We start from the raw sequence: 22,114 nt of genomic DNA, 5'->3' as shown, positions 1-22,114 counted from the left end.
AATAACTGAACAAAAAATCCGACCACAAAAGGTACAGATCCGTAGAGATCAATTGCAAACTCTTAATGACTTTCAAAAATTATTGGGAGATATTAACTGGTTAAGGCCTACAATCGGGTTAGCTACCTATGAGTTAAGTAACTTGTTTCAAACATTACAAGGGGATTCAGATTTAAACAGTGCAAGGTGTCTAACTGCTGAGGCAGAAAATGAGTTAATTCTGGTAGAGCAAAAAATTCAAAAGGCATATGTGGATAGAATTGATCCTGAACTTGGTTGCATTCTGGTTATTTTGCCTTCAAAACATTCTCCTACTGGACTTCTTATGCAAAGGGAAGACAGAATTATAGAATGGATATTCCTGGCAAATAAACAAAGCAAAAAATTAAAAACATACATAGAGAAAATTTCTGAATTGATTACAAAGGGAACAATAAGGTTGCTCCAACTGTCCGGGATGGACCCAGTGGAAATTGTAGTGCCTCTTACTAATTCTGAGAGTATTTCATTATGGGTAATTAATGAAGATTGGCAAAGAGCTTGTAGTAACTATTTGGGAGACATTAACAATAGGTACCCAAAAAACAAACGTATACAGTTTATAAAAAGAACTAATTGGATCCTTCCAAGTATTGTAAAGAGATCATCAATCTCAGGAGCACCCACCTTCTTCACTGATACAAATAAATCAGGTATGGCTGGTTATAAGTCTGATAAAATGACTAAGGTGATTAAAAGCCCATTTACATCAGTTCAAAAATCAGAATTATAGCTGGGCGTGGTGGCACACGCCTTTAGTCCCAGCTCTCGGGAGGCAGAGGCAGGTGGATCACTGTGAGTTCAAGGCCAGCCTGGTCTACGAAGTGAGTCCAGGACAGCCAAGGCTACACAGAGAGACCCTGTCTCGAAAAACCAAAAAAATAAAATAATAAAATAAAAAATAAAAAAAATCAGAATTATCTGCAATCCTTATGGTATTGTTAGATTTTCCTGAAATTTTTAATATAATTACTGACTCTCAATATGCTGAAAGAGTTGTTTTGCATATAGAAGCTGCTGAATTTACTTCTGATAACTCAGAATTAGTTACATTATTTATAGAACTGCAACAGGTCATCAGAAGCAGAAATTATCCCTTGTATATTACTCATATTCAATCCCATACAGGTTTACCAGGTCCATTGGCACAAGGAAATGAAGAGATCGACAAAATATTGATAGGTAATATATCCAAAGCCTCAGAATTTCATGAAAAACATCATGTCAATGATAAGGGATTGAAGAAGAGATTCTCTGTCACTTGGCAACAAGCCAGAAAAATAATTAATAAGTGTCCTACATGTTCCTTATATAGTCAAATCCCATTACTTGCTGGAGTTAACCCTAGAGGTAACAAAAGGAATGAAATTTGGCAGATGGATGTGTTTCATTTTGCAGAATTTGGAAAAATGAGGTATGTGCATCATACCATCGATACATATTCAGGTTTTCAATGGGCAACTGCCTTAAGTTCTGAAAGGGCTGACTGTGTGATTACTCATTTACTGGAAATAATGGCTCCTGCATATGTGTCCCTTAAGATGAAAAACTTCTTTATGTATTATGATTAATAAAACATGTTACTGGTATACCTCACAACCCGACGGGACAAGCAGTTGTGGAAAGAGCTAATCGTACCTTAAAAGAAATGCTTATTAAACAAAAAGGAAAGGTAAAGACACCCAGGGACCAATTAAATAATGCTTTGTTGACTCTGAATTTTCTTAATGTTAATGATGAAGGGACGTCAGCTGCGAAGAGACATTGGGTGATAGAAAAGACTGAGGAGCTGGGACAACCAGTATTCTACAAAGATTTGTCAAGTATGAAATGGAAACCTGCAATAGTTTTGAGATGGGGTTGTGGGTATGCGTATGTTTCTACAGTGAGTGAAAAAATATGGCTACCAACCAAACTTATAAAGATTAGATCTGACCATATAGCAAGTGAATCTTAAGAGCTACCTGGTTCTTACAAGTTGACATTATTTCATACAGCTTGGAGAACTAATGCCCTCTTCTGGCCTGTTGGTGTACATGGAGGCAGAGCTCTGTATTATTAGCAAAAAACAGGACAAAGCTGAAGACGAAGCAGGCAGCCTGGGTGATTTAACCCCAAAAGAATGCTTCTGACACCCCAAGCAAGGTGCCTCAACTGTTGTTTCCTTGAAAAATTACATATGTACTAATATACCTATACTAATGATTTCAAAAGTTGGCTTACTTTCAGAGCAAAAAACAGGACAATAATGAAGATCGAACTTCTGCCTCTGGCGCTACTGTTTCCTCCAGAAATTGCATGCATATTAACAATAAAATGGCTTGCCCAAAGGATCGATCCCAAAAAGACTGGACAAAAACAGATACAGCTAGCTTTTCCAGTGCTTGGCCAATATATTATTTTTCTAGGGTACCCAAAAAACATTTTCTCCTAAATAGCATAAAGTAATTTTGAGAACATGATGCCCCCATTCCCAGTAGGTGGGGTGGGTGTTTTTGGTGGGTTACCAATGCTCATTTTTGCCTATGGGGGTTAGTTACAATTAATAAAAGTTTCATTTGGGGATTTCTTTCTTCTATCTTTCTTTCTCTCTTTCTATTGCATCTAATTGTCGATGCTGCCCCCGACCAGCAGGAAAGACACCAACACCGGGAACTCTTCTTGCAGCAGTTTATTCAGGAACTTTGACTACCGGAGTGACCCCAGGAAAAGCTCTCACAGAACCTTTATAGTGTGCCTGGTCCTATCAGAGACTGCCACGTTGTTGCTCTTGGTTGGTGCGTTCAGATCATGCCACCTCACGCTATGCCTTGTTCAGATCACGCCACCCCATGCTATGCCTTCAGGCATGCACATAAGGGGCTCGCTCAAAGGCGCATTGTGCATGCACATAAGGGGCTCACTCAAGAGCGCATTGGGCATGCACATAAGGGGCACATTGTGCCGGGGAAGCAGCAGGGGGCACTGCTATCTGTGGCTCTCCACAGTTTCCCCTTATTCATTAAATTTTGAGCAAGTGGTACAGAGAATGCCTGGTAGGTTGTCCCCCCTGCACTGGAGAAATAGGCTGACAAGATGGTTGAACATTGGCCATGTAGCCCGTCCCCAACATCTTCTTCTCTTCCCTCTCTTTATTAGAAAAGGAGGTAGATGGATCCATCATATACAGGTGAGCTTGGGTCCCTGGAGGGAGCGGGCATTAACCAGAGGGGGGAAGCATTGACCTGATCCTCCTAGGGCCACATTGGCCTGTCAAGATGTCTTTTTGAGGAGGAGAGGGAGGTCCTGATCTGCTGTCTGTGGGCATCCCCAACACACAGTGAACAAGACAGTTTCTGACATCAACCTCTATGCAATCAGGTTTACTTCAACAACCTCTATGCAATCAAATTTACTTCTCGGGGGGACTCAGAGTCGGACAATCGGGTCCTCCCCTCGCGGTACCTCGTCCTACACCCCTTGCAGGTGCCCATGCCTTACGGCAGGCAATATCTGAGTATATGCCATTCTCACCATGCCAAGGAAGGGGAAACGGAAGCATATTAGTGTCATGGCCTTGGTCCGCCAAGTGAACGGAGGATCTATACCCGTCACTGACTACTTCTCTATCATGCCAAGCCACACTTGAGGAGATTGCCCAGCCTCCAGTGCAGCAAATGTTTGCACCATAAAGGCCTGCGTGCGATGTTGGCGGGCATGCATCCTGCATATGCACCAGAGTGCTAGGCAACTGACAAGGACCAGATACACTGTCAAAATTCTTATTCCCACCCATTCCTGCCGGTGAGAGAAGGCGTTCTGGAACCACTGCGACAGCCCAGGGACCATGGAGATGTCAGTTCGTGTAGAATTGATGTGCACTAGGGAGAGACGCAGTTCCTGCAGGGGACTATCCAGGCTTCTGCTCCAGTTACCTGCAAGATGCTGGGAGAGACTGTTAGACAAGTTAATAATCTGAAAACATAAGCTTCCCTTAAGGGGAAAGCACATATTTTCTGTATCAGGTGCAATCTCTTTTGTCAACGAAACATTGGTGGTGAAGATTCTTGGGGAAATTGCGGTTGTATGTAATACTGGTAATGGTTTTGGAAAACCGGACAAGATTCCCCACCTATACTCAGGCTGTGTCATGGAGCCCGGAATGTTTCCCACCATTATCATCCAGATTCCCATCTATGGGGTCAGGCTCTGCCAGAGGCTTTGAAACATCATCATTCTTTCTTTTGTAAGTCGAGTTAACCTTTCAGGCACCCACACTGGTTGGTCTGCATCCTGTGGAAACATATAAACAGATCCTCTCACCCAGACCAATACTGGGTCTGAGCCCTTCCACTGCCCTGTAAGGACATCCTTCTACATGACTGTGCCTTTATAAGTAGAGTCTCAGCTCTCATGACGCTCGGCGGCCGTCATGCCGGACTTATCTAATTGAAAAAAATTTTATGGTTAACATAGCCAAAGAAAGGCACTCTCTAGGTGTTCTTTTATACCCTATTCCCCTTTTTTTGTTTTTGAAGGCATTCCTTAAGGGTGCAATGTGCTCTTTCAATGATGCCTTGTCCCTGAGGATTATAAGGGAGGCCGTGAAGTAATGTAACACCCATCTGTGCACAGAAGGAGGTAAAAGTAGCAGATGTATAAGCTGGACCATTATCAGTTTTATAAGTTTTTGGCATGCCCCAGGCACTCCATGCTGCAAAGCAATGATCAGTAACATGATGGGATTTTTCTCCTGTATGTGAGGATGCAAATATAATACCTGAGGCAGTGTCAATCGAAACATGCACATATTTTAGCTTCCCAAATTCTGGTATATGAGTGACATCCATCTGCAAGATATGCAAGGGACATAGGCCTCGATTTACCCCCAGGGGTAGTTGAGGCCTAAAAGGAGCACATACTTGACATTCTTTCACCACAATTCGTGCCTCCTCGAGTGTAATGACAAAGTGGGAAGCTAAAGTTTTCGAATTAACATGGAAATAAGAATGGAATTGATGGGCTCGATCCAGATTAGTCAAAGCAGTTAGGATTAAATGGGCCCGTGTAGCTTTATCCACTATATCATTACCTTCTGATAAAGGCCCTGAGAGCCCGGTATGTGCTCGAATATGTTGAATAAAGAAAGGTTGAGTACGTTTCCAAATGAGGGTTTGTAATTGGGATATCAATTCTCCAATCACACTTTTCATATTCATTTTCCCTGTTATCGCTAACTCTTTGACTATATTAACCACGTATTTGGAGTCAGAGAGAAGATTAAAAGATTGTGGGAATTCTTGAAAAACAGTGATGACAATTTGTAATTCAATTATTTGAGGTGAAGCAGAGGCGAATTTCTTTATTACTGGCTGGCCTCCATCAACTGAATATGCTCCATATTTAGAACCATCAGTAAAAATAGTGGGGCAGTTTTTTAATGGTTGCTTAGATGTGACCACAGGAAAAATAACTGGATGCTCTGAGACAAACTGGAGAATGGGATCTTTGGGGTAGTGATTATCAATATCACCAGTATAACTGCAGCGAAGTATTGCCCAATTATCCAGAGTATGAGAAAGTACTTTAAATTGTTGAGCTGTATAAGGTATAATAAGCTTCTCAGGCCATTGTCCAAAATATTGAAGGCTTTGATGTAAACCTACAAAGGCCAATTGTGCTACTGCATCAGGATAATGACTGAGTGTTTTTCCTGGGGAAATCTTAGGATGAATCCATAATAAAGGTGCCGATTGCCATAACACACCCGTAGGTTGCCTATATGAGGGCAAGGTTAATAATTGGAATGCTATATTGGGATTCTATCTGGTAAGACTTGCAGTAATTAATCCATCCTCAAGAAGGGATAAGGCCGCTCTCGCCTCAGGGGTAAGAATTCTAGGGGAAGTTAAGGCAGGATCCCCAGGCAAAATATCATACAGTGGTTGTAATTGGGAATTAGTGAGTTTTAAGTAGGGTCGCAGCCATTGTATATCCCCCAGCAATTTTTGGAAATCATTAAGTGTTTTCAAACTATCAGTTCTTAATGTAATTTTTTGTGGGGTAACTCTATCTTGACATATTCTTGCTCCTAGATAATCAATAATTGTAGCCTTCTGCACCTTCTTTGGAGCAATGAGCAATCCTTTTACCTTTAAGCTCAGGACTAGCCGGGTGTAAGCTTGAACTAAAACCTCCTCACTCTTTGCACAAATCGAAATATCATCCATGTAATGAAAGCACTTAAGTTGAGGAAATTCTTTCCTAAATCCCCGAATGGCATCAGTGACATATAACTGACACATCGTAGGACTATTAGCCATTCCTTGTGGTAACACTACCCATTCAAATCTCTGATCAGGCTCTGTATGATTTATTGAGGGTACTGTGAAAGCAAATCTCATTGTTTCTTTTGGAGACAGAGGAATGTAGAAGAAGCAATCCTTGATGTCTACCACAATAATATGTCAATTTTCAGGTAAAGTGGATGGCAAAGGGAGGCCTCTTTGGACTGACCCCATTGGCATCATCTGATTTTTTTTTTTGTTTTGGTTTTTCGAGACAGGGTTTTCTGTGTAGCCTTGGCCATCCTGGACTCACTTTGTAGACCAGGCTGGCTTCGAACTCACGGCCATCCGCCTGCCTCTCATCATCTGATTATTAATAGCTTGCAAGTAATGTAATAACCTCCATTTACCTGATTTCTTTTTTATAACAAAGATGGGTGTATTCCATGGTGAAACTGAGGCCTGAAAATGACTTAGTTCCAGCTGTTCCCTAACCAGCTCATGAATGGCTTGCAATTTTACTGAGGGCAGGGGCCACTGGGGAACCCATGCAGGTTCCTCAGTTTTCCATGTAATGGGAATTGTATCCTCAGTGGCCCCTAGGAAAAATCCAGACCCTTACGGTCAAGCTTTGGGATGCTGGCTATAGGATCTGGGCGTCCCTGCAAATTTTTTCCAAGTCCTTTTCCTTCAATATATCCCGTATTATTCATCATCTCCTGGGATTGTCTGCTGTAGGATTCCTGATTAGTGATCTTATATCCCATTGCATTCAATAAATCTCTTCCCCACAAGGTTATGGGGACTTCTAATACATAGGGTTGGAAAACTCCTCCATGTCCTTCTTCATCTTTCCAATTTAGCATTCTGACACTAATATTTGGGGTTTTCTCGAAACCCAGCCCTCTGAGTAAGTGACTAGAGGTTTGAACAGGCCATCCGGGGGACCAATCACCTTTAGCAATTATACTTATGTCTGCCCTGTATCCATAAGGCCAGTGATTGCTTTTCCTTCTATTAAAAGTTTTAGAGTGGGGCGATTTTGTAAATTCATAGCCACGTAAACCAAAGCTCCTGAGGATCCAAATCCCTTTTCTCTACGTGTTTGATCTTTTGCCGGGAATAAATTATGACAGCTAGGAAGAATGAGCAACTGCGCTAGACAGTCACCGGGCAAAATTGCGCTCACCCCACGAGGAGATGAGATCATAATTTTTACAGTGCCTGTATAATCTGAATCAATTACACCGGGATGAATAATAAGGCCTTGCAATGTAGTAGAACTACGGCCAATTAGTAGTGCCACTGTGTCTTTTGGTAGAGGGCCAGTGAAATCAGTGGCTACCAACTGAGGCCCCATTTGTGGGGTCAGTACGAGTCTGGTGGTGGAACAGAGGTCGAGACCTGTGCTCCCGCTAGTAGCTCTCTGGGGCATTGGCATTCTATGGGAGGATGCAGACAATAGGAAAAGACTCTCTTTGGTAGGACAGTGGAATACTTTCTCCCAGGTTAAAAAATATAAAAGGACTTGATTATTTGATACCTGATGATTCTGTATATATGTATATTTGTGTATATAGTTCTTAATTATTTTTTTTAAAAGAAAAGGGGGATGTGTGGGAAGGATTGTAAGTTTTGTCACAGGTGAAAGCAGTTTTGGCAGGTTTTGCCCTTGGACACACCACGGATACTCCCTGAGATTAACCTTGAGATAGACTGGGTGGAGCCATCCTGGGCCTGGAATTCAGGAAGGGGACCGGGGGACTCTACTCTGATTATTGTATTTCTAATTGACCCTTGATAGGAGGACGAGACTGGCCCTTACACATGAGAGACAGACAGGCAGAGAGGATGAGATGAGCAGCAGGTTTGGACCGAGCTCGAGCGCATGTGGATCAGAAAAGGATCGATGAACAGGCCGGACCAGCGTGCAGGCCAGAGACACCTAGGGACCTGTCCCGTGGAACAGATACCGGAATGTTCACTCATGTTTCCCTTTAACCCTTTTTTCCTCTTGTGTAAGACAGTTGGGTTGTATAATAAAGTTTTATTGTTAAGAAACAGAGCCAACAGTCATGCTTGGCAAATAGGCAGGGGCAGGAGGATCTTTGTAAGTTTGAGGCCTCCCTGTTCTACAAAGCGAGTCCAGGACAGCCAGAACTACACAGAGAAACCCTGTCTTGAAAATCCAAAATAAGGGGCTGGAGAGATGCCCCAGTGGTTAAGAGCACTGACTGCTCTTCCAGAGGTCCTGAGGTCAATTCCCAGCAACCACGTGGTGGCTCACAACCATCTATAATGTGATCTCATGCCCTCTTCTGGTCTGCGGATGTATATGTAGGCAGAGCACTATATACATAATAATAAATAAATATTAAAAAAAGAAAGAAAATCCAAAATAAATAAACAAATAAGGAAGCAAATAAACAAACAAATAAAAAAGAAACAATACAAAGACCCACTTTAGCTCTCTACAGGTTTAACAATCAACACAGTGTACCCGAAACAGAGTGGCCCCTGATATCCCACTGCCTTTCAAAGTGGCACACATGCTCTCTTTTCCTCTATTCCTACCTCGCTTCTTTACTTTTCTTTATTTTTTGGGGGGGGCGGAGAGGGACAGGATCTCACTATCTCTGGTTAGCCGGGACCTCAGAGGTCTGCCTATCTCCACTTCTGAAGTGCAGGGATTAAAAGCAGGCACTATCACATCCAACTTCTAAATTCATTCTTTTTTTTTTTTTTAAGATTTTTATTTATTTATTACATATACATGGTAGAAGAGGCCACCAGATCTTATCACAGATGGCTGTGAGCCACCATGTGGTTGCTGAGAACCAAACTCAGGACCTCTGGAAGAACAGACAGTCTCTTAACCTCTGAGCCATCTCTCCAGCCCTCTAAATTCACTCTTAATGAGGACCCTCTCCAAGATTTATCTTAAATAACTTTATAATTTTTAATTAAGTGTATGTGTGTGTCTGTGACTGTGTGGTCATTGTGCAAGTGAGCACAGGTGCCGTGCAGGCCATCAGCCCGGATCTGGAGATTTGGGCAGCTGTGAATATACAGATGTGGGTGCAGGGAACTGAACTCAGGCCCTCTGCAGGATCAATGCATGATCTTAACCACCAAGAAATCTTTCTAGTTTCTCTTCTCCAGGTTTTATAGGCAAGCCTCTTCTTTCTTTCTTTCTTTCTTTCTTTCTTTCTTTCTTTCTTTTTTAAAAAAGCTGTCATGAGTGCCTCGTGAATATTTTATGCTGTGCCTAATGCTCTCCCCTCACACCAGGAGGTCTGATCATGGTCTCATATTCTTTCTCCTAATAAATCTCTCTCCAGGGTAATTATGTGCCAGCTTTCTTTCCTGGACTGACAGTTTACTACCAGTATTATTGTTGTTATAGTTAACACACAGCAAGCCCCTGTTTCGAACTTCCCCTACTCAACAACAAACCAACTGGTTATTCATATGGACTTATTTATTTATTTATTTATTTATTTATTGGTTTTTCGAGACAGGGTCTCTCTGTGTTAGCCTTGGCTGTCCTGGACTCACTTTGTAGACCAGGCTGGCCTCGAACTCACAGCGATCCGCCCGCCTCTGCCTCCGAGTGCTGGGATTAAAGGCGTGCGCCACCACGCCCGGCTATACGGACTTATTTAAATAATTCTTTATAATCCACATCCTTTATCATGAATGACTTTCAATACAATCCCAGAAAATTAAAATTTAGGGCTGCATTCCCAAGTTCCTTCATGGTGGACCTAAGTTTGAAAACATCTTATAAACAAATCCTTGCGGGAGTTTTTGAAAGACCAGCAGTTTAGTAAGAGCATCTATCCTCACGCATCGGTCCAGCGACAGGCTCTGGGGGAAGTCAACAACCTCCAGCCTGCACAAAGCCAGCCCCGAGGGCGCTCGGCCTCGCCCCGCCCCTGCCGTGACATAGCTCTGACGCAGGCGCAGCGGCGCGCGCTGTTTCCGGAAGTGTCCCCCCGCGGTCTGTTCCGCGGCGGCCTCCGACACCGGGTCGCCGCTCTTGGCTGAGGAGCTCTGCGCGTGGACCGGCGTCGGCCTGGGCGGGGCCGGGGTTCCGTTCTGCGCGGCAGGATGGAGATCATCCGGAGCAGTGCGTGTCTGCCGAGCATCCCCCTCCCCTTGCCCCCAAGCCCTCCCTACATCCTAGGCCCAGACCTCGTGTGTTTGGCGGAGCCGGGGGTCCAAGTCTGTCCCGCTGGGCTCTACGTCCTCTGTAGCCGGTGCTGGTTGGAGGGACTTGTCCTTCTGCGAAACGTGCTTCCTTGGGACCCCTGTCTTCCCCGCTGACCTGCTCGGGCCTAGCCCTTTTCAGTCGTGCATACTTCGGGGCTTGCCTCTTCCGTGTGGCTACCCCTGGTGTCCTCGGGTGTCCTCGGGTGATCTTTGCAGACCCGATGCCCCGGGCGCTCCAAGCTCCAGACCCTTCTCCCATCTCCCTTTAGGTGGTGGGCAGGAAGGCAGGCCACCTGTTCTGAGCATTTTCTTGGTCTCTCTGCAGATTTTAAGGTTAATCTTCACAAAGTGTACCAGGCCATAGAGGAGGCTGATTTCTTCGCCATCGATGGGGAGTTTTCAGGTATCAACTCCCACGAAAGCTCCGGCTTACATCTGCCTCACTCCTGACACGTAAACTTGCTGGTTATGGCGAGAGCTGGGGAGAGATGTTGGTGCTTTTGTGATTGGTTAGGCTGGGAGATTTGTGGATAGAGATTATGGCTCTGGTGCTGCTTAAAACAGTTTCGGTGTACATGGTTAAAAAGCAAGGGTTTAGGTTGAAGCCCTTTTTTGGTGTGTGACAGAATACACCTAACCAAGTTTATATTTCGAAATTGTGCATGTTTGGTGTGTGTGTATGTGTGTGTGTGTATGTGGCGTGGCGTGTGCACGCATCTCTGTAAATGGAGGCCAGAGGTTGATTTGGGGTATCTTTTCTCTTGCTCTTTATCGTATTTAAAATAACTTTTATTATGTTTAAAATAAATTTTCAACGCAGTCTTTTGTTGAACCTAGAGCTGGCCATCTCAGTTAGATGGCTGGCCAGCAGCACTGCCCATGCTCCCGGTACAAGTGTGTGTTGCCATGCCTTGCTTTTATATGGTGGAGGACCAAACTCTGATCCTCTGTTTGCATGTCAAGCACTTTACCCTTCAAGACATTTCCCCAGCCCTATTTCAGTTGTACTTAAGTGGTTTTCGTATTTGGTGGCATTAATTACAGGCTTGTTGCGATGCAGCCAGTAACCATCTATTTCTGGATTTTTTTTTTGTCGTGTTAAATATTCTTTATTTGATATTATACACAAACCACATAAGTGCCTTTCAGTAGTAAAAAGCAGCTAATTAAGTCGGCATCGTCAAGAATAGACAGTTGCCTTTAATCCCAGCACTCTGGAGGCAGAGGCAGGTGGATCTCTGTGAGTTCCAGGCCAGCCTGCTACAAATCCAGGACGGCCAAGGCTACACAGAGAAACCCTGTCTCAAAAAACAAACCAACCAAACAGAAACAATAGACAGTTCTTTCCTGATGTTTAGCCACTGCCTGTAGCAGGTCAGTGAACACAAACTGAAACACAGGTGAACCTTCCTGTTTCTGAGACAGTGATGGAGTTTTCCCAGTGTTTAAACATATTCATATGCCCAGTTGTATAAACCCAAGTATAAAAACCATCTAATAGGTTTGAGGTGACGCTCCCCCCATCTTTGTGGAAAGTAGAGCATTCCTAATTAAGTCCAATCTTGAGGAAGGGAGAGCAGTGATAGTACGTATGCAACTGGATTGTTATTTATTTGTTTGTTTGTTTGTTTATTTATTTATTTATTTTTCGAGACAGAGTTTCCCTGTGTAGCCTTGGCTGTCCTAGACTCACTTTGTAGACCAGACTGGCCTTGAACTCACATCGATCCTCCTGCCTCTGCCTCCTGAGTGCTGGGATTAAAGGCCTGCATCACTACTGCCCGGCTGGATTGTTTATTTTAGAAAAGATCATATCCACTTTACTGCAAGTCAGTTTTACTTAAATCAGGATGTCCAACAAAAACATCGTTAGCCATTCATGATCTGAATTTTGGGGTATGAATTAAATTATAGTGCACACAAAAAGCCAGGAGACATTTGTTTTGTAATAAATAAGGCAGTGAGATTACTTATTGGTGGCCTTTTTAAGACAAGCTATTAGGTCTGCCCTCTCTCCCTTCTTCTTAGCTCCAGAGAAGATAATTTTTGTTCCGGGCATGTACTTTCTGGGATTCTCCACATCCTCCATCAGGGTGTCCTCTCCACAGGCGATACCTCTGTTCTTGTTGGCATCTGTGTAAGAGACTCCAGCGGCCTGGCCTGTCTTCTGCCCAGACAGACCATGGGGATTTGGTCCAGTCTTAAGCTTGCCTCCCTGTTCCACAGTGTGGCACCGGGCACACTTCTGAACAAAAATCTTCTTGCCTTTCTCAGCATCACACATTTTTAAATTTGCTCCAGGCTGGTAGACACCAGCGATTCGAAGACTGACGTCCTGCTCTCTCGAAGTTTTGTTCATCCTAAACAGGCTACTCCTGGAATAATTCCATTCCCCCGTTAGCCTCTGTCTGCCATCCCTTGTCTGTGGTTGTGACCGCTCTAGACACGTCATGGAAGTGAAAACCTGTAGTATTTTGTGACTGGCCATGGCCGTACTTAGATGGCAAATAAGGATGTTATTTAATGCCTTAGTGGAACTCTTCATTGCTCAGCTCAGTAGATACATGTGTGCATGCATGTGTGTTTGTGTGTGTGGTATGTGAATGTATGCACATACATGTGCATGAATGGAGGCTAGAGTTCAGCGCTGAATGCTTTCCTCAATCCAACTTAACTGTTTTTTCAGTCAGTGTCTCTTACTGAGCCTGGGATGCACTGATTTGGCCAGCTCAACGGTGGCCAGTGTGCTGCTGAGATGCACTGTCTCCGCCTCCACAGTGCTGCACAGAGCTGTGGCATGGGCTCTGGGGATGCCGATTCAGGCTCTCATGCTTACACAGCCTGGCTTACTGACTGAGCCGGATCTCTAGCCCCTAATATTGTCTTTCTGTGAATGTGGGAATCCAGCCTAGGCCTGCTCAGATACAAGGCAAACAAACACTTCTAGTGTTTGTACCACAGCACAAATTAATAGGAATTTTGAAAAAGTGTGATACAGACACGTTGAATTAATTTTAACTAATAGGAATATGAACAGGCTCTGAATGGAGACTGACAGACTAGCATTTATTAATGAGCCCAATCCTTATTTTTTTATGACCTAGGAATCAGCGATGGACCCTCAGTCACAGCATTGACAAATGGTTTTGACACCCCGGAAGAGAGATACCAGAAGCTTAAAAAGGCAAGTGGATATGTTCACAGGTCCTGCTTTCTCATGTGGCTCCTTCACTAAACTTACCTTTGCATGTTTTTTAAGTGAGGTGCATCTTCTCAAATCTAGCCACAAAGTAACTTTTAGAGATTTAAAAAACAAAACAAAGCAAGGTGTGGTGGTGCACGCCCTTAATCCCAGCACTCTGGAGGCAGACGCAGGCTATCAGTATGAGTTCAAGTCCAGCCTGGTCTACAAAGTGAGTCCAGGACAGTCAAGGCTACACAGAGAAATCTTGTCTCAAACAAAACAAAACAAAACAAAACAAAAAAACAGCAGAAGTTATTGTTCCGTGGAAAATATTCTGGGGAAGGGCTATTTTTTTTTTAAGATTTATTTATTATGTATACAATGTTCTGCCTGCGTGTATGCTTGAATGCCACAAGAAGGCACCAGATCTCATTATAGATGGTTATGAGCCACCATGTGGTTGCTGGGAATTGAACTCAGGACCTCTGGAAGAGCAGATGGTGCTCTTAACCTCTGTGCCATCTCTCCAGCCCCAGGGCTATTATTTTTTAAATATTAATTTAATATGTAGGAAATAAATATGATGTAGTTGAAAGGATCTGTATTGGCTCAGGACCCTCAAGAACAAGTTCTCAGCCAGAGGCAGGCGGATCTCTGAGTTCCAGGTCAGCCTGGCCAAGTAAGAGAGTCCAGGACAGCTACGGTGACACAGAGAAACCCTGTCTCAAAAAGCAAAACAAAAAGAACAAGTTCTCAGTACAAAGGAGATCTTTTTGCCCCAGAGGGACAAAGGGCAGGGGATAGGGGATCAAGACAGAAGACAGAGGATGAGGGAGAAGTGGAAGGGCACAAGGGAGAGGAGGAGGGATAGTTGTCCTGGGGGATAAAGGACGCCTCTGCATAGAGAGGAGACAGATGTGGCCCGTGGGCAAGTGGCGGTTTATAAAGGTAGAAGGGGGAACCCCTCACCCCTACCCCCCTCCCTCACCTCCCTTCCTCATACACCCTTTACCTCCCCCCCACCCCGTGTTAGGATGAGGTGGTTAATTGTAATTGGGCGTGTTAATTCGGTGAGCCTTTGTCTTTTGATTGTTGGACTTCAGTTCTTTGATAGTTGGGCTTTGGTAGTCAGCTACAGGAGGAGAAGTGGCCAAATAAGGGAACAGACCTTGGGGGCCAGTTTTAGGAGTGTTATCTAATGGTTTTTAGCAAGGCACAGGGGATGGGGGAGAAGGGCTAGGCCTGGCAGGCCACGTTTACTGTGCTTGGGTTGGCCTCAGCCCGTTCAGGAGATGGTGTAGATTTGGAACTAGGCCTGATACAGTGCTCTGGGGTGGTAGATGGGCCTGTCCTTGGGAACGGGATTAAAAACTGGGCATAAGTGGATGAGACAGGTCAGGCACGTGGCTCTCCTGTGACTGATGTTTTATTTCCCTCTTGCAGCATTCCATGGACTTTTTGCTGTTTCAGTTCGGCCTTTGTGCTTTTAAGTATGACCACACAGATTCAAAGTAGGTTGTCTTAAAAGGCAGTGGGAATTCATCCCTGGGTCATCTCCTGATACACTCCCTAAGTGTCCTTTTCTCTTATTTTCCCAGGCATGTAACGAAGTCCTTTAACTTCTATGTTTTCCCCAAGCCTTTCAGTAGGTCCTCACCAGATGTCAAGTTTGTTTGCCAGGTTAGTAGTGGGGCTGCATTTTTCCTTTTGTGAATTGTAGGAATGGAGTTGAATTGTAGACTTTCTCTTTTTAGATTTAGCTCTTGGGGCTGCAGCTTTGGGCCAGTTGGCAGAGTGCTCACCCAGCGTGAATGACGGATGTTCTGTGTTCCATCCCCAGCACTGCAGGACTGCCACTCAGTCTTGGGAGGGAGGGAGGTAGAAGGATCATGAATTAAAAATCATTTGTGGCTGGGGCTGGAGAGATAGCTCAGTGGTTAAGAGCATTGCCTGCTCTTCCAAAGGACCTGGGTTCAATTCCCAGCACCCACATGGCAGCTCATAACTGTCTGTAACTCCAAGATCTGACACTTTCACACCAATGCACATAGATTAAAACTAAAAAAAAAAACCACAAAAAAAACCATCTGTGTCTACGTAGTGAGATTGAAGGCAGTCTGGACTATATGAGACTCTGTCTCTAAAACAAAGACAAAACAAAAAACCGAACCAACACTCCCCCTAAAACAAAACAAAACAAAACCAAGCAACAAGATTTAGGTTTTGTGTAAATTATCTCACTTCTCTGACTTTCATTTTTAAGCTACTGTCATTATATCTTTCCTTTATTTTAGACTGTTATAAGAAACAGGCTCTAAAGATAGGGAGATAGACAGTAGGTCACGGACTTTATTATTTACTGGCTCTGACTTCAAGCCCTGGAGCTTACTCAGAGGTGGAAGGAGAGAACTAGCTCCACAAGTTGCCCTGACCTTCCGTGTGCATTGCATTGCCCCACCCCTCTGTGCATGGCATTGCCCCACCCCTCTGTGCATGGCATTGCCCCGCCCCTCTCACACACCAGGACGTGGCTTCCGTGCTCCACTCCGTGCAGACAGTGCCTTGCACTCCCTCACCTCAGAGGCTGGGTGACTGTACTTCACCTCTGCTTACAGTCAGTGTAGTAGCAATTTCCACTACTGGGGAATTATCAGTGGAATATTCAGTGGATTTTTGTTTGTTTGTTTTGTTTTTGTTTTTTGAGACAAGGTTTCTCTGTGTAGCCTTGGCTGTCCTGGACTTGCTTTGTAGACCAGGCTGGCCTCGAACTCACAGAGATCCACCTGCCTCTGACTCCTGAGTGCGAGGATTTAAAGTGTGTGTCACCACGCCCAGCTTGCTCAGTGGATTTTTAACAAATATTATAAAATAAAGAATGTTTTATTAAACTAGTAAGGAACGGGAAGAGCCAGGGTGTTTTCAGTAAATGAAGACACATGGCAGCTATGGCTGCCCGGGTTCCCGTCTTCTGACCGTTGGCCTGCTTCCTGTTGGGTTGTTATGGTTACTTGTCTCCATCACTTCTCTCCTGACACTTGCCTCAAGTCACTGACATGTGTGTTGTCTGTTTCAGAGCTCCAGCATTGACTTCCTAGCGAGCCAAGGATTTGACTTTAATAAAGTGTTTTGCAGCGGTAAGACTGTCTCTGTCACTAAGCTCTGTGCTTGATAAACTGCTGAAATCCTTCAGAAGTAAAGCTCATTTTGCTTGCAAATTATCTTTTTTTTTTTTTTTTTTTTTGGTTTTTCGAGACAGGGTTTCTCTGTGTAGCCTTGGCTGTCCCGGACTCACTTTGCAGACCAGGCTGGCCTCGAACTCACAGTGATCCACCTGCCTCTGCCTCCCGAGTGCTGGGATTATAGGCGTGTGCCACCACACCCGGCTAAATTATCATTTTTTAAAAGGCCTTTTTATTTTATTAATTTAACAGTTTATTATGTAGAGCAGACTGGTCTCAAATTTGCTATATAGTTGCAAGGATGACCTCAGTTTTTTCTTGCTCTTTTGAGATGGTGGTGGGCTTCACGCGCAGCACTGGTGGGACACACGTGTGTGGTCAGTGGGTGCTGAGTCTCCACTCCTCATGCTTCCATAGCAGGCCTTCAACTTCCTGGGCTATGTCTCTGAACCTCTAGTCTTAATTTTTTATTAAAATCACTTTTGCCTCTATGTATTCTGTCTGCTTGGCCCCTCGCATGTGAGTGCGCACGTGCTCAGAAGAGGACGTTGGTACCCTGTGGCTGGTGATAAGAGGTAGTGTGAGCTGTCTCATGTGGCTGCTGAGAACTGAACTCCGCTCCTCCGAAAGAACAGCAAGCGCTCAGCTCCACCCTCTATTTTTGTAAACCTCATTAATTCTCATCTGATCAGGAGAGGAGATAGTATTTGCTTTAGGTGGTAATGAAACATTTTAAACTGTGACTTGATTGAGGCTAGTTCATTCTACCCGAGTAAGATTTAGTCATTTCTGTGTCCAAATGTGAGAACGTTTTCTAGATTCCGCCAGTGTGACAGGTACATGTAATCCTTAGCACTGTATTCAGATCTTTGGGTCACAATACTCCCTTATCCATTTCTGTGTATCTTGTAACTAGAGATACGTCATGGGAGAGATGTTGTCTACGTAGGTGGCATAACTGTAGTGGCTCACCTGGGGATGTGGGACTGGACAGCATGCTGAGGAGGGAGGGCAGGGCAGGAGGGAGGGCAGGGCAGGAGGGAGGGCAGGGCAGGAGGGAGGGCAGGGCAGGAGGGAGGGCAGCGCAGGGAGGTGACTACTCACTGCTTGTGGGATGCTGCTGCTGGAGTATTGGATAGTAGGACAATAGAATGACTTTCCTTTCTCTTAAATGTTTGAGTGTGACAGTGGCAGGGGTGGTAAGGCAGTGGAAGAGCACTTTCTATGCTGTGTGAGACCACGTCTCATCCTTAGGATTGCAAAAAGAAAAGAAAAGAAAGGAAGAGCATTTGGGGATCAGATGTGGTGGTGGCTGCCTGCAATCCTGGTGGTTGGGAAGCTGAGGCAGGGACAGGCTGCCTCTGCTTGTTCCCTCGTGTTCTCACTCATAAACGCTCAACACAGCACCTGTGCCACAGTTACTGAAAGGGTGACTGAGTATTTCAGGATCACTTACCTTCTTTGTTGAGTTTTTTTTTCCAATATAGTTAAAAATACGATCTGTGTTTTAAGTGTGTGATAGATTTTTGTTGTTGTTGTTGTTGCTGTTAATTAAAAGTGTTGTGTCTAAGGCCCTGTGTGATGTTAAGAAGTTAAGAAGTGAGGTTGCTGCTTTTCCAGAGGGCTGGGGTTTAGTTCCCACCACCCACATCTGACAACTCCCAATGGCCTGTAACTCCAGTTTCAGGGGAAGCAACACTCTCTTCCTACTTCTGCAGGCACCTGCATACAGGTGACAGGCACCTGCACACAAGACACTCACACATACGTAAAAATAAAAATAAATAAAAAAGAATTTTGTATGTAAAATTGTTACTTCTTCTAATATATGCCTTTAAAAATTATGTGTAGGAATTCCCTATCTGAATCAGGAAGAAGAAAGGCAGCTGAGAGAGCAACTTGATGAAAAACGTTCTCAGGCGAATGGGGCGGGAGCGCTGGCAAAATGTCCTGTGACAATTCCTAAGGATCAGAGGAAGTTTATTGACCAAGTGATGTAAGTTCCTGAACTGACCTCAGCGACACACTGGGCACAGATTGAGGCTTGTTTTACACTGCAGCGCCTGCAGGGTACCTAGGCAGGTGCGATGTGAGAGGCTGGCTTTTAGTTGTGGCCTGTTGGAGGATGTTGGTCTCTCACACCTACTTGAGTTTCACATGCACAGGTGCACATACAGGTTGATGTGAGAGGCAGCATCTGATTGTGGCAGGAAACGCAAAGGTGTTTACACAGTGTGATGTGAGTTGCAGGCTTTAGTTGTGGCATATCTAAATCAGGACAGTGACTGCAAGTTGCATCATATTTGGACCTGTCCCGTGTTACTGGGAGGGTCTCGGCAGGTGTGCAGATCTGCCTGGACTAAGCCTTTCCTGAACGTTGCTCCATATATACTTGTTTCTTGCAATCAAGTTTTTGACTAATGAATGTGTTTTGAGAGGAGTACCTAATCTTGTGTAGGTTAGCCAACAGTATAGTAGCGTTTTTAGAAAAGTAAAAAATTATATTACTAGTATTGATGGATTCTCCCACCCCCTCAAAGATTTACTTACTTATTATGTATATAGTGTTCTGCCTGTCCGCCAGAAGAGGGCACCAGATCTCATTATAGATGGTTGTGAGCCACCATGTGGTTGCTGGGAATTGAACTCAGGACTTCTGGAAGAGCAGTCAGCGCTCTTAACCTCTGAACCATCTCTCCAGCCCCGATGGATTCTTTTTTGTTTTGTTTTGTTTTATTTTTTTGAGACAGAGTTTCTTTGTGTAGCCCTGGCTGTCCTGAACTTACATTGTAGACTGGGCTGGCCTGGAACTCCCAGTGATCTGCCTGACTCTGCCTCTCAAGTGCTGGGATTAAAGGTGTGCACTACCACGCCTGGTCCCTGAATTCTTAATATACTTAAAAATTGTGTGTGTGTAAGTGGTATACACACACACATGTATGGGTGTGTGTGTGCATGACGAGGTCACAGGAGGGGTTGGTAGCCTTCATCTCTCTTTGCTTTATTACTTTGAGGCAAGATTATTCCCTGAATTGGGGGCTTGAATTTTTTGGCTGAGCTGGCAGTCAGCATTCCTTAATGAATCTCCTGCCTCTGCCCTGCTGCTGGGCTTGTGTTGGAGCTGGGATCTGCACTCACCCTCATAGTGTGACTCTGCTAGTCTCTTCAGCCCTAAAACTGATGAGTTGTGTGAGAAATTGTTATAAATTTGCTAGACACCAATAGTTTCACCCAAAGCTTATGTCAAAATGTATCCATTTCCTTTGGTTTTGATTATATTTTTGATTTGCTCAGAATATATGGAAAGATGACCTGTAAGCATAAGGAATCTGTTCTTGGGGCCAGGGTTGCAGATTAGTTGTTTGGATGATTGCCTAGACTGCACAAAGCCTGGGTTTTGGTCCACACCACTGCATGGATGCGGTGGTTCAGAGCACCCCTGGCACGCAGCAATTGGGAGGTAGAGGCAGGGTCAGAAGTTCAAGCTATCCTTACTACAAAGCGAGTTTGAGATCAGCTTGGGATATTTGAGACATTCTAAAACAAAAAATGAGTCTCCCCCCCCCCCTCTCTCTCTCTGTGTGTGTGTGTGTGTGTGTGCATTCTAGAGATGGAAGTCAGGCCTCTGTTCATGTTAGACAAGTGCTCTGCCATCGGCATCACCCCTAGTCTAGCATTTGCATCGCTTTTGAATGTAACTATTGCTGGTTATTTTGAGTATGGGGGTCGAGTACAATCACTGTTCTGGTCACTACATTTTTTCAAGGCACTGATGGTCATTGTCTGATTCTTACTCATCAGAGAGAAGATAGAGGATTTCCTACAAAGCGAAGAGAAGAGCCTGGATTTAGAGCCGTGCACTGGGTTAGTTGTTGCATGTGCTCCTTTTGAGGGCAGGAGGAGGAGTTCTGCCTTTTGATGTGTGTGGTCTTTTTACAATATCCTTATAAATAATCTTGCTGTCCCAGGTGTGTTCCTAAGACTTGAATGCTACCTGTAGCACTAACACAGTGGGAATGTCTGCCTACTGAGACTCAGAATGAGTACTCTGCCACTTAGACGTTAGGCTGTTCCTAGGAGCAGCACCACTGGTGTGGAGGAGTGCTAAACATACCAGGGCTTCTGAAGAGAAGGGTTCACTGTCAGGCCACGGCTGCTCTGCTAATTTCTCACTACAGAGAAAAGTCGAATCAGCGTATGAGCGAGTGGCTCAGCACCTTTCCTCCTTTTCCTTTACGGCATGTTTCTCAAAGGAGTCAGGGTGCAAATGTCTGTTCTGAACTCTTCCTCATGCAGCTGCAGGATGCAGGGTTTGATCCTAATTTCTGCCTGATCTCTAAAAGCATTATGGTAAGGGCAGATGACAAGTCCTTCTACCTCAGAAGGCCTGTGTTTGTTGTCCGTCCCTGTCTCTTCTAATGAGGGCTCAAAGTTATCCTTTCCCAACCCCTGATACATCAGTTAGGGTTCTTCTTCCCCCCCCCCCCTTGGTTTTTCAAGACAGGGTCTCTCTGTGTAGCCTTGGCTGTCCTGGACTCCCTTTGTAGACCAGGTTGTGGTGTGATTGCAGGTGTGTGGCACCGCACACACTTTTAAAAAAAAATTATTTGCATTTATGTTTTCCCTCAATGTATGTCTGTTTGAGACAGTTGTGAACTACCATGTGGGTGGCAGGATTTGAACCTGGGTCCTTTGGAAGTGCTTTTAACCACTGATCCACCTCTCTAGCCCCCAGGGTTCACTCTTAATAGTCCAAGTAAATTTCTTTTCTTTTGTTTTATAGGTTCCAAAGAAAACTTATTTATCAGACTTTGAGTTGGAAGTAAGTACTTGAATTAGATGTGAGAGTGCGCGCAAAGACAGGATTTAATAAACAAAGCATAATCTTTGGTGCCGTTGCTCTTTTGAAATTTTCAGTTATAGGTGATTTGACTCTGTCATGTCCCCAGTCAGTTTTTTTAAAAAAAAGATTGATTTATTTATTATTTGTACAGTGCTCTGCCTGCATGTGTGCCTGCACGCCAGAAGAGGGCACCAGATCTCATTATAGATGATTGTGAGCCATCATGTGGTTGCTGGGAATTGAACTCATGACCTTTGGAAGAACAAACAGTGCTCTTAACCTCTGAGCCATCTCTCCAGCCCCCCGGTCAGTTTTTAAATTGACTGCCTGTTTAATTAATTTTCTGTTACCATTTTGTAGATGTCTGAGGATATGTGACTCCTTTTGT

The 22,114-nt window shown here is 44.3% G+C and overlaps 2 protein-coding genes across 4 annotated transcripts in view; one reads left to right on the top strand and one right to left on the bottom strand.

Annotated features, from left to right (window-relative positions):
* The first annotated feature begins 10,268 nt into the window (after positions 1–10,268).
* Positions 10,269–22,114, top strand: part of PARN (poly(A)-specific ribonuclease) — a 134,362-nt gene continuing 122,516 nt past the window's right edge. For 2 of the 3 annotated variants that reach the window (XM_084763533.1, XM_084763532.1), the window contains exons 1-9: positions 10,271–10,437; positions 10,846–10,923; positions 13,625–13,704; positions 15,148–15,215; positions 15,303–15,384; positions 16,778–16,838; positions 18,735–18,879; positions 20,685–20,747; positions 21,667–21,705. In XM_084763533.1, coding sequence (XP_084619659.1) covers positions 10,419–10,437; positions 10,846–10,923; positions 13,625–13,704; positions 15,148–15,215; positions 15,303–15,384; positions 16,778–16,838; positions 18,735–18,879; positions 20,685–20,747; positions 21,667–21,705 — 635 coding nt within the window. In that variant the 5' untranslated portion in view covers positions 10,271–10,418. Of the gene's footprint in view, positions 10,438–10,845; positions 10,924–13,624; positions 13,705–15,147; positions 15,216–15,302; positions 15,385–16,777; positions 16,839–18,734; positions 18,880–20,684; positions 20,748–21,666; positions 21,706–22,114 lie in introns of all 3 variants that reach the window. The other variant, XM_084763534.1, reaches the window with a different exon arrangement.
* On the bottom strand, positions 10,937–13,593 carry LOC311587082 (cytochrome c, somatic-like). Its single transcript, XM_084763548.1, has one exon. The coding sequence runs from the start codon at positions 13,063–13,065 to the stop codon at positions 12,487–12,489; it is 579 nt and encodes a 192-aa protein (XP_084619674.1). The 5' UTR covers positions 13,066–13,593; the 3' UTR covers positions 10,937–12,486.

Source organism: Acomys minous, assembly GCF_964271855.1.
Source record: "Acomys minous genome assembly, chromosome: 16".
In the NCBI taxonomy this organism is placed as follows: domain Eukaryota; kingdom Metazoa; phylum Chordata; class Mammalia; order Rodentia; family Muridae; genus Acomys; species Acomys minous.
Note: the sequence above shows the minus strand (reverse complement) of the source record. Positions and strands in the feature narration are given on the sequence as shown.

Bases quoted from the DNA above. Each gene is read 5' to 3' on its own strand.
- LOC311587082 (XM_084763548.1), bottom strand. From the start codon at position 13,065: ATGAAGAGTTCCACTAAGGCATTAAATAACATCCTTATTTGCCATCTA.